At 41.0% G+C, this 13,029-nt stretch overlaps 1 protein-coding gene across 1 annotated transcript; it reads right to left on the bottom strand.

The window, feature by feature from the left end:
* Window positions 1-3,141: 3,141 nt before the first annotated feature.
* ANKRD1 (ankyrin repeat domain 1) lies at window positions 3,142-12,275 on the bottom strand. The gene is made up of 9 exons (XM_039871751.1): window positions 11,977-12,275; window positions 11,142-11,321; window positions 10,103-10,240; window positions 9,869-9,976; window positions 8,719-8,817; window positions 7,077-7,175; window positions 6,728-6,826; window positions 6,505-6,603; window positions 3,142-4,037 (listed from the first exon to the last, which is right to left on the bottom strand). Exons 1-9 carry the CDS (start codon window positions 11,998-12,000, stop codon window positions 3,927-3,929), a joined length of 957 nt encoding a protein of 318 aa, XP_039727685.1. The 5' UTR covers window positions 12,001-12,275; the 3' UTR covers window positions 3,142-3,926.
* Between the last annotated feature and the right edge of the window lie 754 nt (window positions 12,276-13,029).

Genomic DNA, 13,029 nt, shown 5'->3' with positions numbered 1-13,029 from the left:
TTTAGACTTGGTATTTTGAAAGAATAAATATGAGAATAGCTAGGAAATTTCTCAGGACAATGTAAGGGACTTGTACTGCTTGCTCAGTATTGCAGAGTGCAACAGAACTGTAGTAATTAAAACAATGTATAATGGGTGCAGAAATTCTTATAGATGAAGGTAGAGTGGGGGGGGGTCCACTCCAGCTATAAGAAGTTATGGATTGTTCAGTAAGTGGTGCTGAAACCAATGGTTACCGGTGTGGGAGAGGCTGTGCAGCATATCCGTTAAGTGCAAAGACTGAAGCCTAGTTACTACCTTCGTTAAAATCCCAACTTGCTAGTGCCCCCTGTGACCTTGGGCAAATGACATAACCACTCTGTGCCTCGCTTCATCCATTCTCCCTACCCATAGCATTATTGCAAGAGAAGTAGATTAACAGGCCCAGAGCAGGACCTGTCATAGAATGTACCTAAGTATCATCTATCATTCTATCATTTAGGAAAACAAATCTAATTCCTATTTCATAAATAATACACATAGTATATTCAGGTGGATTAAAGATATAATTTTTAAAAAAACTTCAAAAATACTAGAGAAAAATAGGTAATTTAAAAAATAAGCTTGGATTAGAAAAGACCTAAAGCCATCAAAGCCAGAAAGCATAAAAAGCTTGATTGGTTTTTCTCCATAAAAATACTGTTAGAAAAGTACAACTAAGAGAATAACATTTACAGTGTGTATTCTAGAGAGATTTAGCATCCTTAAATTGTTTTTTAAAAACATCCAACATGACAAATGCCACTAGTTTCTACCCCGGTCCCTTTTACCAGACTGGTGTACCTATCCCTTGTTTAAGGAGAGAGGAAATTTTCTCATCTGGGGAGTAAAGGCAGTATGATGGATGTTACGACATGGAGAAAATAAAGTACAACAGGAACACACTTGAGGGGAATAACAGTCAAAGTAAGGGTCAAGGATGGCTTCCTAGAGGAAATAACAGTTAACCTGAAGGGGAAGGATCAAATTATGGAGTGGGGTGGGAAGAAGAGCCTTCAGGGAGCTGGCACAGTATGTGAAAAACAAGTGCCTGGATTTTTTAAGGAACTGGAAATTTAATAGAGTTGAAATTTAGACTAGCTAGGAAGGTAATGAGAAATAGATGAGAACAGTTAACAGCAGTCAGAGTTTAAGGGTTTTAGAAAACATTAAGGAGTTTTCATTTTGTCCTGAGGGAAATGGGAAGCCACTGGAGACTTTTAAGAGGAGAATGAGTTGACCAGTGATGGCATTTTAGAAAAATCACCCTGGCTGCAACTTGAAAAACAGACTGGAAGGAAGTAAACCAGAGGCTAGGAGCCCAGCTAGGGCCCTTTGAGATGCCGTGGTGATATGAACTGGGGGAGTGGCCCCTGGGATGGGAGGAGGTGGGCAGATTACAAAGCAGCATGCTCGGTAAAAAGGCTTCGTGGTTCATTGAAAGAGGGGCGAGGCAAAGAGAATGTCAGAAACAACTTCCGTGAGTCTCAAGAGGCCAATGGGACGTTCCCTTCAGTGAGAAGACACAAGACAGATTGTAGGCAAAAAGCTGGCTCAGGTGGGAAGATGAGCTTATAAAAGTTGGCTGACTGTGTGACAGAAACTTGAAATTTTTGCCTGAAGTGTGTTTTTCCTTCATTCTAGGTAACAGTTGGCCTTGAACTATGAAACTTATTCCATGTTGTCTCTCATGTCCTCTACCTCTGAAGCAGTGCAAATCTTTACATACGGCAACACAAAAGTGCTTAACCCCCTTACTCTTCTCTCTCTAACTCTCCCAGCTCTTTTGGGGAGAGTGACTTGAGGATGACATCATAAAGAGAAAGTGTGTCACATGATAATAACAGCCAAGTTGTGCCCTGGGAGACGTCAGTACTAGCAAGAGAAACGTTGCCTGTGTTGTAGGTGCTTTACCTGGAAGAAGTGGAAGGACCCCGAGCCTTAAGGATCTAAGAGGTTAGAGCTAGGACCCCAGAGGGAAGGCAGAGGGGTGGTAAAGGGGATTGGGAAAGAGGGAGACAATGGAAGCCCCCGATGTCCCTGTGAGGTGGGCTCTATGGATTTTTAGGAAACTAGATAGGTTCAAAATGTTTCAAACCATTTTCACAACTGTATGTATCCATGACCAGCTATCTGAAGACCTGGTTTTGGACTGTGCTTGTGCACCCTTCTGAGGGTTAGAGGCACAGCTAAAAAGCTATGCCCTATGATCCTGTCTGGAGTGGGTTTTGGGGGAGGGGTACTAGAGCTAGTGTTCCACGGTGGCCTTCATACACTTCCTAAGGTGCCCAACTTTCCCCATAGCCTTGCCCTTTCCTGCATTTTCTCTATTGCCTGGAATATTCTGTGCTTGAATAACCCCAGGTTGCCCTTCAGAGTCCCCTGAAAAGCCACCACCTTAAGTCTGTTGAAATACCCTCCCCAATCAAATGATGTGCCTCCACATCTTAACCTCTCACAGCAGTCTGTATTTTTTACTTCGTTGTACTTAACAGATATTTACTATATATTTGTGTGATAATTTTTTTAGTATTCATCTATTCCAGGGAGTCAGGGCAGAGACAATCTGGTTTTCTCATCACAAGTCTTAGCACCTGGTCCAGCACCTGGCAACAAAACCCTGAGAGGTTAGAAGTCATTGATCATGTATGTTTTGTCGTAGGAGGCCTTGGACGCCATCAGCCGCTGTCCTCAATAATTGTTAAACCTCAATTAGTGGAGCCCCATGGTTCTTCTGGAGTACGTTTAACTTGCAGTAATAATTCTTCCCACCAGGAGTCTCTTTTCCCCCATCATCGGGGTCAAAAGAACTTGTAATCCTTGGTATCTTTATGGTTTTCACAGCCTTGCTGCTAAGGTGTAGTTGTGGCTTACCACTGCCTCTGCATTACCTGGGGGCTCATTAGCAATGGAGAATTTGAGGTCCTACCCCAGAAAGCAGAACTAGAATCTGCGGTGTAACAAGATCCTCAGGTGATCTGTATACATATTAAATACTGAGAAGCGCTGTTCTACAGGACAGTCCTAATCTGAAAAACTTGGAAGACTGAGAAAAACCCCATCTAAATGGTCTTTCCCACATGGTTCTGTCCCACTGTACTTATAGAAGTGTTTAGAAAGAGGTTTAGAATTTGTTTGCTTTTATTATGAATATAAAATATACATATGACATCATATACATTTACACATTTACAATTTGCGGTTTCCTTCATCTTTTTTTGAGAAAATTCCATTCTGTATGGCCCAGTTGCCCACTCCTTGCCCACTCCTTCCACTGCGCTCTGCTCACGTTCACGACATTCACTTCACCTTGGTACAGTGCGTGACTTGGTAATACCAGGCCCAGCAAAAAATGTCTGACTTTATTGTCCTTCTCACAGAAGGACAATCTCTTTCATTCTACTGTTTCCTTTTCTGTCACTACATGCTTTCAAATGCCTCAAACTTCAGGAATAAAAATTCAGGAGAAAAGAGGGCTGCAATAATCTCCTTTGTCTTCTAGAAACAGCTTGAAATATCCTACATGAGTGAGGGGACACAAAAGTAGGTGCTGAGAGCACTGCTTATTACCTTGGTTTGAGAATTATCAACAGGAAGGCTCTGAAGTGTTATATATGAATTAAGCTTTGCTCACCAAATGGATGATCATAAAGGATCTGAGTATCAGTGGTATCGAGTACATTTAAAAATAAATACACAGGAATAAATACAAAAAGAAAAATAGAGTTTCGCTAAGAGAAATTTCAATACCAATATTCCCGTGCTTTCTCAAAACTTCATCAGGTGTGGCTTGACAACAGGTTGATAAAGAGAAGCTGGATTTTATATAACTAGTTGCTCTTCTTTGGGGCCCGAGCCTTCCAAGAGCCCGTGAAGAGCAGATGACAAAGAATCTGTCGCCGTTTCTCTTAGAATGCAGCTATGCGAGAGGTTTTGTAGGAGTTTTCTTTGAGGCTGTCAAATATTGCTTTGGTTCCATTCTGCCAGTGTAACACCAGATCCATCGGGGTCTTTCCAGCCTAATCAAAATAGATGAGAAAATTTTACTTCCAGATGGGAGGCATCTGTAAATTCACATCCTCTCTCTGTGTATGTTTAATGAGGTGATGGATAGGTGTATGTTATTGAAGTATTTCATGTTTTCCTCTATGAGTGATTTGCAGTTTATATTCAAACCAGTCTTTCACTTTTTCTCACGGGAATGCTTTTGTCTTCTAGATTAGCATTTTTTCCCCCTATGGAAGTATTTCAGGTCTTGATAAAAATCCCTAGTCCCTAGACACAAAATGGCAAGAGCATGCCAAGTCATTTTGATGTTCAAAAAATGCCTCTGTATATCACCAGCATTCTGCAGTCAAAAACCAGTTCCTTTCTATTTGGAAAATGATTCCTTGATTAATAAAAACCGGTGGTAACCAAACTGTTTCAACACCTTGGCTTAAGTACTCAGGTACTTCTCAGTACTATTATTGCTCCATAGGGTAAATCTTTCACAACTGCTCAGAAGTTACATTGAGTTATCCCACAAATTTATTTTTCTTTGAGGTGACGTCAATGATGTGTGAATAATTTTCAAGAACAAAATTTGTTTCCTTTATGAACATGTCTCAAGATATTTACAAAAATTAAGACTATGTCACCTCTCAATTCTTGTCTTTAAATAAGAGAAGTCCTAAATTTTTCCATCTCTATTAATTCAGAAGTCTCTCTTTAACCCAGAGAATGCAAACTGGCAGCTTTGAGACAAAAATCAGTGTAGAGAGCTGTTTTGGACCAAACAGAGCTTAGATTTCTTAAAAGTTGGAATGAATTGTTAACAGTTGGAAATTAAGAGATTTCCCAACTGAGTTTGTGGTCTCTGAAAAAATCAGAAGAATTGGCAGCATGATACCCGTGGTTCCTTAGAGCAACAATGGAGTGGATTGGGGAAGAGCCTCCACCTTTAAAAGTTACATGCACAAACCCCTACAGGCACTCACTTAAGTCACTTATATGATCTGCCTGGACCCTGTGCATATTGAGTTAGTGACCCTGTAACCTTCACTTTGGAACTTCCATAGCGTCTTCCTTGAGAAACGCTGATCAGCAGATGCGAAGACAGAGTTTTGGACAACAACTGAATAACATCGTTTGTGTTGTCTGCAATCCCTTTCAGGAGGGTGTCCAAAGCTTATGGGTGTTTTGGGGAAATATTGACCCATTGGGTCAATGACATTAACTCTTATGCCTGGGGCTAATTCATATTCAGAGCCTTGAGCCTTATGTGTATATCTTTGGCTATTCCTCCATAAACTCCTTTCCCTGCTCCCTATCGAAATCTATCTCTTGATTTTCTGGCTACTTACAGTCTCCCCAAATCTGTATGCTATTTATCTCTGCTGGTAGTGTCTCAGTGCCAGAGAAAAAGATCATCATATTTTCTGAAGCTTAGGAGATTTCATTGAATATACTCTTTTTTCTAGTACTTTATCCAAGTTATTAGATAAGACCAATCCCAATATCAAGGACAAGGGACCCCTACTGTTAACACTTTCCCAACCAGTCTCTATTTCTTGCATTTATTCTTTGTTCTTGTTACCAAGGCAGTTTGGTTTTTTTTTTTTTTAACGATAAAATATTCCTCTCAGTCTTATAGTAGCACAATAAGGAGAAGAAATTATTCGCATTGTACGATCACTGGGGTTTTCTTCTCCTTCTTTTTTTAAAGCGATTCTCCAAAAGCTTTCAAGTTATTTCTTCAGTAATTTACACCCATTCCTCTGGGTGATATTTTTAAAGCTTTTATTAGATGGTGTTTGGGAATTGGGACCATGAGAAGTTGGTTATGTTCTTTGATTACAGATGAAGCTAAATTAATACATACTTGTAGAAGGGACTTATACAAGCATTTTCAGGACCTAAATATAGGAAATTATTTTGAGGAATGTGCAGATAAACCAAAGTGGAGAATAGATGGAAATTATCTCAAAAATATAGGCAAAAGCACAGCTACCACTAGAAGAAAGTGGTAGCCTGTCATGCTGTTGTAAGGAGGGGAGGACTATTCAGAATTACCCGGATTAGACATTAATTTGTGTTCATTGGCTCTTAGCTGCTTTGACCACTGCAGAACTTTAAACCACTTCAGGAATGGCGGGTGTCTGTATTCCTGACCACTCCAGGCTTTGCTCAGCTAGGGATGGCCAAGGCCAAGATTGAACTTGTGTTCGTGAAGGTGAGCGATTTGACCATCTTGTATTTTCAAGACCAAATTTTTAAAAGAATTACTAGACACAGTCATAGCACTCACTTTGGCTTCCCCCATCCCTGACCGGGTGACCTGAGTCCTTGCCAAGTTTAGCAGTGTCATAATAGAATGGATAGGAGCACTTAAACCATCAGAGGACCCCTGAGATACTACCATTGTGGGACCAATGTCAAGTTTGCGAGATACGCGTTTGTAAATGTGAAAGCCTGCTAGTGGGTCCCCTGCTTTGGAGCACTTACACAGTTCTTGACATTGAGGTCGGCGCCGTACATAATCAGGAGTCTGATCATCTTGTAACGATTCAGTCTCACAGCATCATGCAGGGGAGTGTCTCCTTCCTAGAGAAGAAGAGTGAACGGGCTAAAGGCGGGCCCGAGGCCAGGAAGGGGGTCTTGTTGGGGTACCTGGCTGGGAAGTGATTCCAACTAAAAGGAGTGAAGCCAACTCTGCCCAGCTGCTCACCCGGTCTTTGGCGTTGAGGTCCGCCTCACAGGCGATGAGATGCTCCGCGCACTCGTAGTGGCCAGTCCTCACCGCCACATGCAGCGCCGTGCTGAGCAACTGGGAAATTGAGGAATGCTGCTGATTTGCTGGGCATTGAGGACAGGAACGGTCCCAAACCCCAAGGCGCGTGAGAGGGGGGAAGTGGCCCTCTCAGCTGATCACAGTGGTGAGGGGTTTGGGAGTGGGGGTGGGGAGAGGAGAAGGTGAGGAGGAGGGGAAGAAAGAGAGATAAAAGACGGAGGGGAAGGCAAGGAGGGAGAGGGAGAGGAAGGGAAGGGTGCGGGCAGGGCCGGAAGAGCAGGAATACCTTATCCCGGGCACTGATTTTTGCTCCTTTATTCAGCAACAATTTTAAGACATCCAAGTTTCCTCCCCGGCTCGCCCAGTGGATGGCTGTGGATTCAAGCTATACCCGGAAGGTACAAGGACATGACTTAATATAAAGAAGAATCTGTTCGAAGGAATTAATACTTGGTTTCTAAGGCCCAGAACATCAGGTTTGCTAGGGCATCGGTGGTAACAATGGCTGTCCTTGCTAGATGGCCACTTCCAGGCATTCTAGTGGAAGGCTCTTTGCCAAATGTTTTAGCTAAAATATGTGTGTGAATGTGAGTATATGCACTCACATGTGTATGTATATCTGTGTGCATACGTGTGCATCATTAGGAGACTCAATAAATCTAACTAAAAAAATAAGAACTACAATTTTACTGAGAATTTTCTCATACCAGCATGGTGCTACTCTAGATGTGTGGATCCTCCCAGCAACGTTATGAGGTAGGTGTTGCTGTGCTCATTTTATAGATGAGAAAAACAAAGCTCCTTTCAAAATACTCAAGTTTCTTGCCCAATGAAAAAGCTAGTAAGTAAGTGGATAGATATTCAAACCCACATCTGCCTGGAACTTTAACCACTTTTGCCAAATACATATACTCAAAATATCTAGACAAATGTATTTTAAAATTCTGGCAGAATAAAAGTAGTTTCTTCCAAAAGATTTTAACCTGGATCTGACACCTCTTCCTGTGTCCTTGCTGTTTTTTCCTCATCTCTTGCTGGTTTTCCGCTGTCATTTGTGCTAGCACAGCCTCTTACCTCGATTGTTATCATTTGTGGTCACTGCACACTGCTCTTACTCAGAAGATGCCCTCTTCACCGATCTGTTTGGTACATCCCTGGCCTTCCAAGTCCCACACTCATGAATTTTAGTGTTTTTCCATGCAAACTTTATTTTTGTTTCTTTAATTGTTTTTCTGTGTGTTTGTCTTTCGGGTTCAATTTTGGCCAAATCCTTTGGACTCTTTTGATATTCCTTTTCTACTTTGCTGTAAAGTCAAATTGAGCTGCATTTAAATAAAGCATTTCTCCAGCTCAATTTCAGTTCGTAAAATATGCTATATACTGGTCTTTGTAGAAATCAGAATGGTTGAATTATTGAGGTCTGAATAGCAGCTGTTTTCCATAGATGCAATTCATTTAGTATTCAGTCTAGCCTCAAATTTCATCGATGGCAATCGGCATCTATCATATAAGGTGTGCAGCTAGAGAATTCTGATTCACTGCTGGCAGCCAAGGGGCCACAGGCAGACTGCCGTGTATAATGGAAGGACAGGGACATTGAAAGGCAAGTGTCGACTGTATTACTTCTCAGTAATGCTACTGACTTGATAATGACCCAACTCTTTGATGAGGATATTGAATTCTGTTCAACAGCGTTCACTTCCTTCTTTTCCCTGGATCACTCCTCTCCTTTTCAGTATGTATAGAAAATACTTTCCACATGACCTAGTCCCATCTCCCAACTTTTTTTCGTATGGGGAAATAAGCTTTTGCCTAGTTCTCTCAGATCAATTTTCAATCCAGTCAGCCCCGTGTTTCATCGTAGGTTTCCTCGAGCTTCATACAGTCTACTCATTTTGGCTTGTTTCCAAGCAAAGAAATATATTTACCATATCACGGAATTCGATCTGGGCTCCAGCTTCCATTAACTTCTCCACAATTGCCAAATGTCCTTCTAGGCACGCTCTGTGAAGAGCTGTCCGTTTATACTGTTAGAATAGATATTAAAAGGGGGGAGAGAGAGAGAGAGAGAAATACCTTAAAAAGTGCATAAATCCTTTCTAGGAGGTAGGAATCTGGATGCTCTGATGACCTCATTGATAGAGAATTGGAGGCTTCTTTATGAATTAGAAATGTCAAATTCACTAAAATTGCACAATCAGAACACTCATCCTGCAACTGAGATCTGAGCTCCTTGCAATGTACATTCCTAAGTGCCCAGAGATCTACACTGAGGGATGTGAACTTGAGGTTCAATGCTGATTTTTCCTTTCTTGTATTTTGTGCCTTCATTGTTTGTATCTGCATGCAGATCAGACAGTTTTCTTCCATCTGGGACTGTCTCTGGGTTAAATATCAAAAAATATTCAATTCATTTTTAAGAAAACGGGACACTCATTTTTAGTTCAACTTCAGAGATAATTCCCTCTTTCAATTCATGGGGGAAAGAATACAAAAAGGATTAGTGATTTCTGGTAAATTGGCTTCGTATGAATGGATGAATAGACTATTAAAGCTGGAACAACTTTAGGCACCATTTCACACCAATGCCTTCTATTTATAGATAAGGAAGTAAGGTCCGGAAAATAAAAATTACCTTCTAAAAACCAAGTGGTGAAGTAGTGATAGAGCTGGCACTTGAACTCCAGTCTCTAGATTCCCTATCTAGAGCTGATGTTTTGTATCCCATCAGAGATAATGCTAATAATATATTTCTGTAAAGGTGACTTGTTGGCCTTACCTAATTAAAAGTCTATCTCAAGGATGTAAGAAGTTAAAGACAAACTGAAAAATCAACCAAAAGTATATGAGAGTGCAAAAAATGATTCAATTCATAGCACTAATCCAGCTTTTTTTTTTTTTTTTTTTTTTTTTTTGGTACCCTATACTATCCTATTACACTGCTGGCATATGTGGCAACAGCTGGGGAAACTGTTTCAGGTGGATTGATTTTTGGCACTATATTAGCAAGGCTGCAGTAAAGCATAAGAAACACAAAATTAATGAGCTGGATTTTGCAGCGCTTTGTATAAGCCTTACCTCATCACAGACATCTGGGTTGTTCTTGTCTGACAAGAATTTTTCTACTACTGGCAGTTTATTCTCCAGGGCAGCCTTCAGAAAGCGAGGCGCATCTACAGGTTCTGTCTGAAGCCAAAAATAGTGTGAAAGTTACCATGAGTGTTCCAACATTCAATCAAACCCTACACAGATATTTATTCCCTGTAGCATACACATCAGACATGCAATACTATGAAATCAAGTAGCTCTTACGATAATTTCAGGTTCAGGGTCCTTCACAACTGGAACTTTAGTTTTCCTGTATTTTTTCTTTTTCTTCAGTTGAATGATAATTTCAAGGTCTTCTAAATTTTCAAGCTTTGATCTTTGTTCTAGCTTTTTCTTCTTGAGCTGAAAAAGAAATCCATATTTCAGTATCTGGTGAGTTCTACTGAAAAGCATTCTGGCCTTGTCTAAACAAAATCTTTAAGATCTGAGATAAGTATATGAACAGTTTGAGCAAAAATAATTTTTTAATTAAATTTTTGTTTTTGATTCAGTGATTTCTTATTCAAGTATTTGAGGGGTCTAATTTTTCAGCTAATTACCTTCATCTTCACTTCTCTTACATGTAGCATCAGCTTTTGACTAATTGGAGATAGGACCTAGTCTCTGATGATTTTGTAATTACTGCCATAAACAAAGCCAAGATTTTTGTAGTTTTTTTCCTTATCATACTCAAGAAGTTTTTTTTTTGCCCCCAAAGAATCTATTAATAAGTGCTACACTTTGAAATATCAATGTCGATCTCTTTCAGGTGGTCCTCTAAGCAGAGTCCATTAAACAGACTGTCCTGGGACTACAGCTGACTAATGCATGTTTTATCTGCAGTTAGTAAGTCATGAAAATTCACCCAGCAGCAAAGATCTTATCAACACAGATAGCAGACATAGTCAAACAATGATCCATGGAGCACAAACCACATTATTGAGAAAAAATAGGTCTCCCTTGCTTGGGGTTAACTGGGTGGCGTATGACAAGAAATTCACTGGACACATTTTTCTTTCCAAGTCTTTCAGTTGGAGCACGGTCATAGAACATGCAATCATTGATTCAGAATCCAGAGGCCATAGTCTCGCCAAAGAATTATTTCCCATAACCTGTCCCATAGAAGTTACCTCTTTATAGGTTCAAATTTGGTAAAGAAACATCTTCAAAGTGGGGGCATTTTGTTTCCTTTTTCCTGCTTGACACCTCTATCCCCTACTCCATTCCCAACCTCCCACTGGTGGATTTCATGGAAGGCTCTTACCTCTGCCTCTCGTTGTTTCTCAATTCTCCACTGTTGCTCCCCAAGGCTCACATGGTGGGCTGGAAGCGTTTTCAGGTCCTCTTGCTTCTCCAAAGTAACAGCAGCTTCATACTCTCCATCTGTGAAATCCTCAGGAAGGAACTCCCCGGTGTCTCCACTGCCATTCTTCTTCCCTGTGACCTATAAGGGAAGAAGATGGCAGGGTCAGAAGTATGGGGGCCTGTCCCGGGGTCTTTCTCTGCAGTGGATGCTGCAGGAGGTTTCTGGTCCTTCCTCCCTGGTGACAGCCACCTCCATGCAGCACACTGTCAGATCTCAGGCTGCGACGCGTCGCTCCAATGTTCCAGGAATCACTTTCAGGTGCTTGTCCTGCTGTCTTAGTTAAATCAAGGTTTAGATTAGATTGATACATTTAAATCTACTTTTAATCTGCTTAGTTACATTTCTCCTAGGAAAACCACAACCCCCTCTGATTATTTAAAATTCTTCCATTTTAGGTACTTTTGATGACTCTTGGCCTTGACTTGTAAAGTTTTCAGGCATATGTTCTTGCAATAGAACTTCTTCCCTAAAGCATTTTGATAATTACATGTGATTCAACACTCCAGTAATAAAACCAAAGGAGAAGATAATGAATAGGAAATATGTAGAAAATTCATTCCTGCCAGCTCCATTTTTCCAATTTCTCTAATTTCATCACATAAACCAACCATTTTTCATATATGACATTTTCAGAGTACCTGTGCACTATGCCTGAAAGAAAAGGATGTTTCAATTTTCAATAAAAACCAAGACCGAACCAGTTTTCATTGCATAAAAATAACGTCTCACATACCAGCTCTTGTACTTGCAGCATCATCGTGTTGGCCTGAAGTTCGCCTGTATGTTTTTCTCTGTGGAATGAATCGCTTGAGTTGGCCCTGCTAAGCTCCTCCACACCGGTCAGCTTATATAGCTAGGGCTGGGTGAGATAATCTTCCAACCTGGGAACCCAAGTAACATCCCAGCCCCCACCACTGGCCAACTCAGAGGCAGGTGAATTTTCATCCCAGACTTAGTGTCTGGGAAGCAGAAGAGGGAGGGGATGATAAGTAACCCCACTGAATATGTGAATCAAGAAGAAATGTGAGAGGGCCATTCCTCTGGCAGTGACCACACCGCTCAGCAATGCGAGTCATCCTATTTATCGGGAAGCCAGGGGACAGCTGCCTGTTGATATTGCGCCACAACGCTGCTCTTTTACCTTCTTTGTCAGCTTTCATATGACTAACACTATCAAGAAAATGTAAATACCCTGAGTATCACACTCCCAATAATATCTTTCTGATAACCAGACTTATCAACACTTCACTTGAGGGAAGTGTTGCTTCAGGACACCCTATTCCCATGGGTAAACAGCCTGAGAGGAAAGGATCCGAGTCCACATGGCCCTTGTCTATATCTGTTTGGAATTCTCTGCAGTGATGTCTGGGGCTAAAAAGGCCCCATGACATGCCATCTTACCATCATTATAAGAAATTGAAAGCACTCAGTAATGCACTTTTGTTTTATGGTGTCATTGGCCATAATTAGCATATGACATGTTTGCTGTCTTCTAAAACAGCATACTTACTGGAGCAACTTTTATTCAAAAAGGATCTAAATGGTCCCAAGAAAGACTATATGAGACCAGTTTTTAGCAGTGGTATGACCTTGATTAGGTCATAGAGCCAAAGTTCTCAGAAGCTATGGGTAAAAGACTCACCTATGGGAGCTTGTCAGAAATGCAGATCCCAGGGCCCCACTTCAGGGCATTCTGAGTCGATTAATGGTGAGTCTTAGGAATCCATATTTTTCAAAGCACGCAGGTAGTTCTGATACATCAATGTTGGAAATACATTGCCAGAGA

Source organism: Pteropus medius, unplaced genomic scaffold (assembly GCF_902729225.1).
Source record: "Pteropus medius unplaced genomic scaffold, Ma_sr-lr_union100, whole genome shotgun sequence".
In the NCBI taxonomy this organism is placed as follows: domain Eukaryota; kingdom Metazoa; phylum Chordata; class Mammalia; order Chiroptera; family Pteropodidae; genus Pteropus; species Pteropus medius.
Note: the sequence above shows the minus strand (reverse complement) of the source record. Positions and strands in the feature narration are given on the sequence as shown.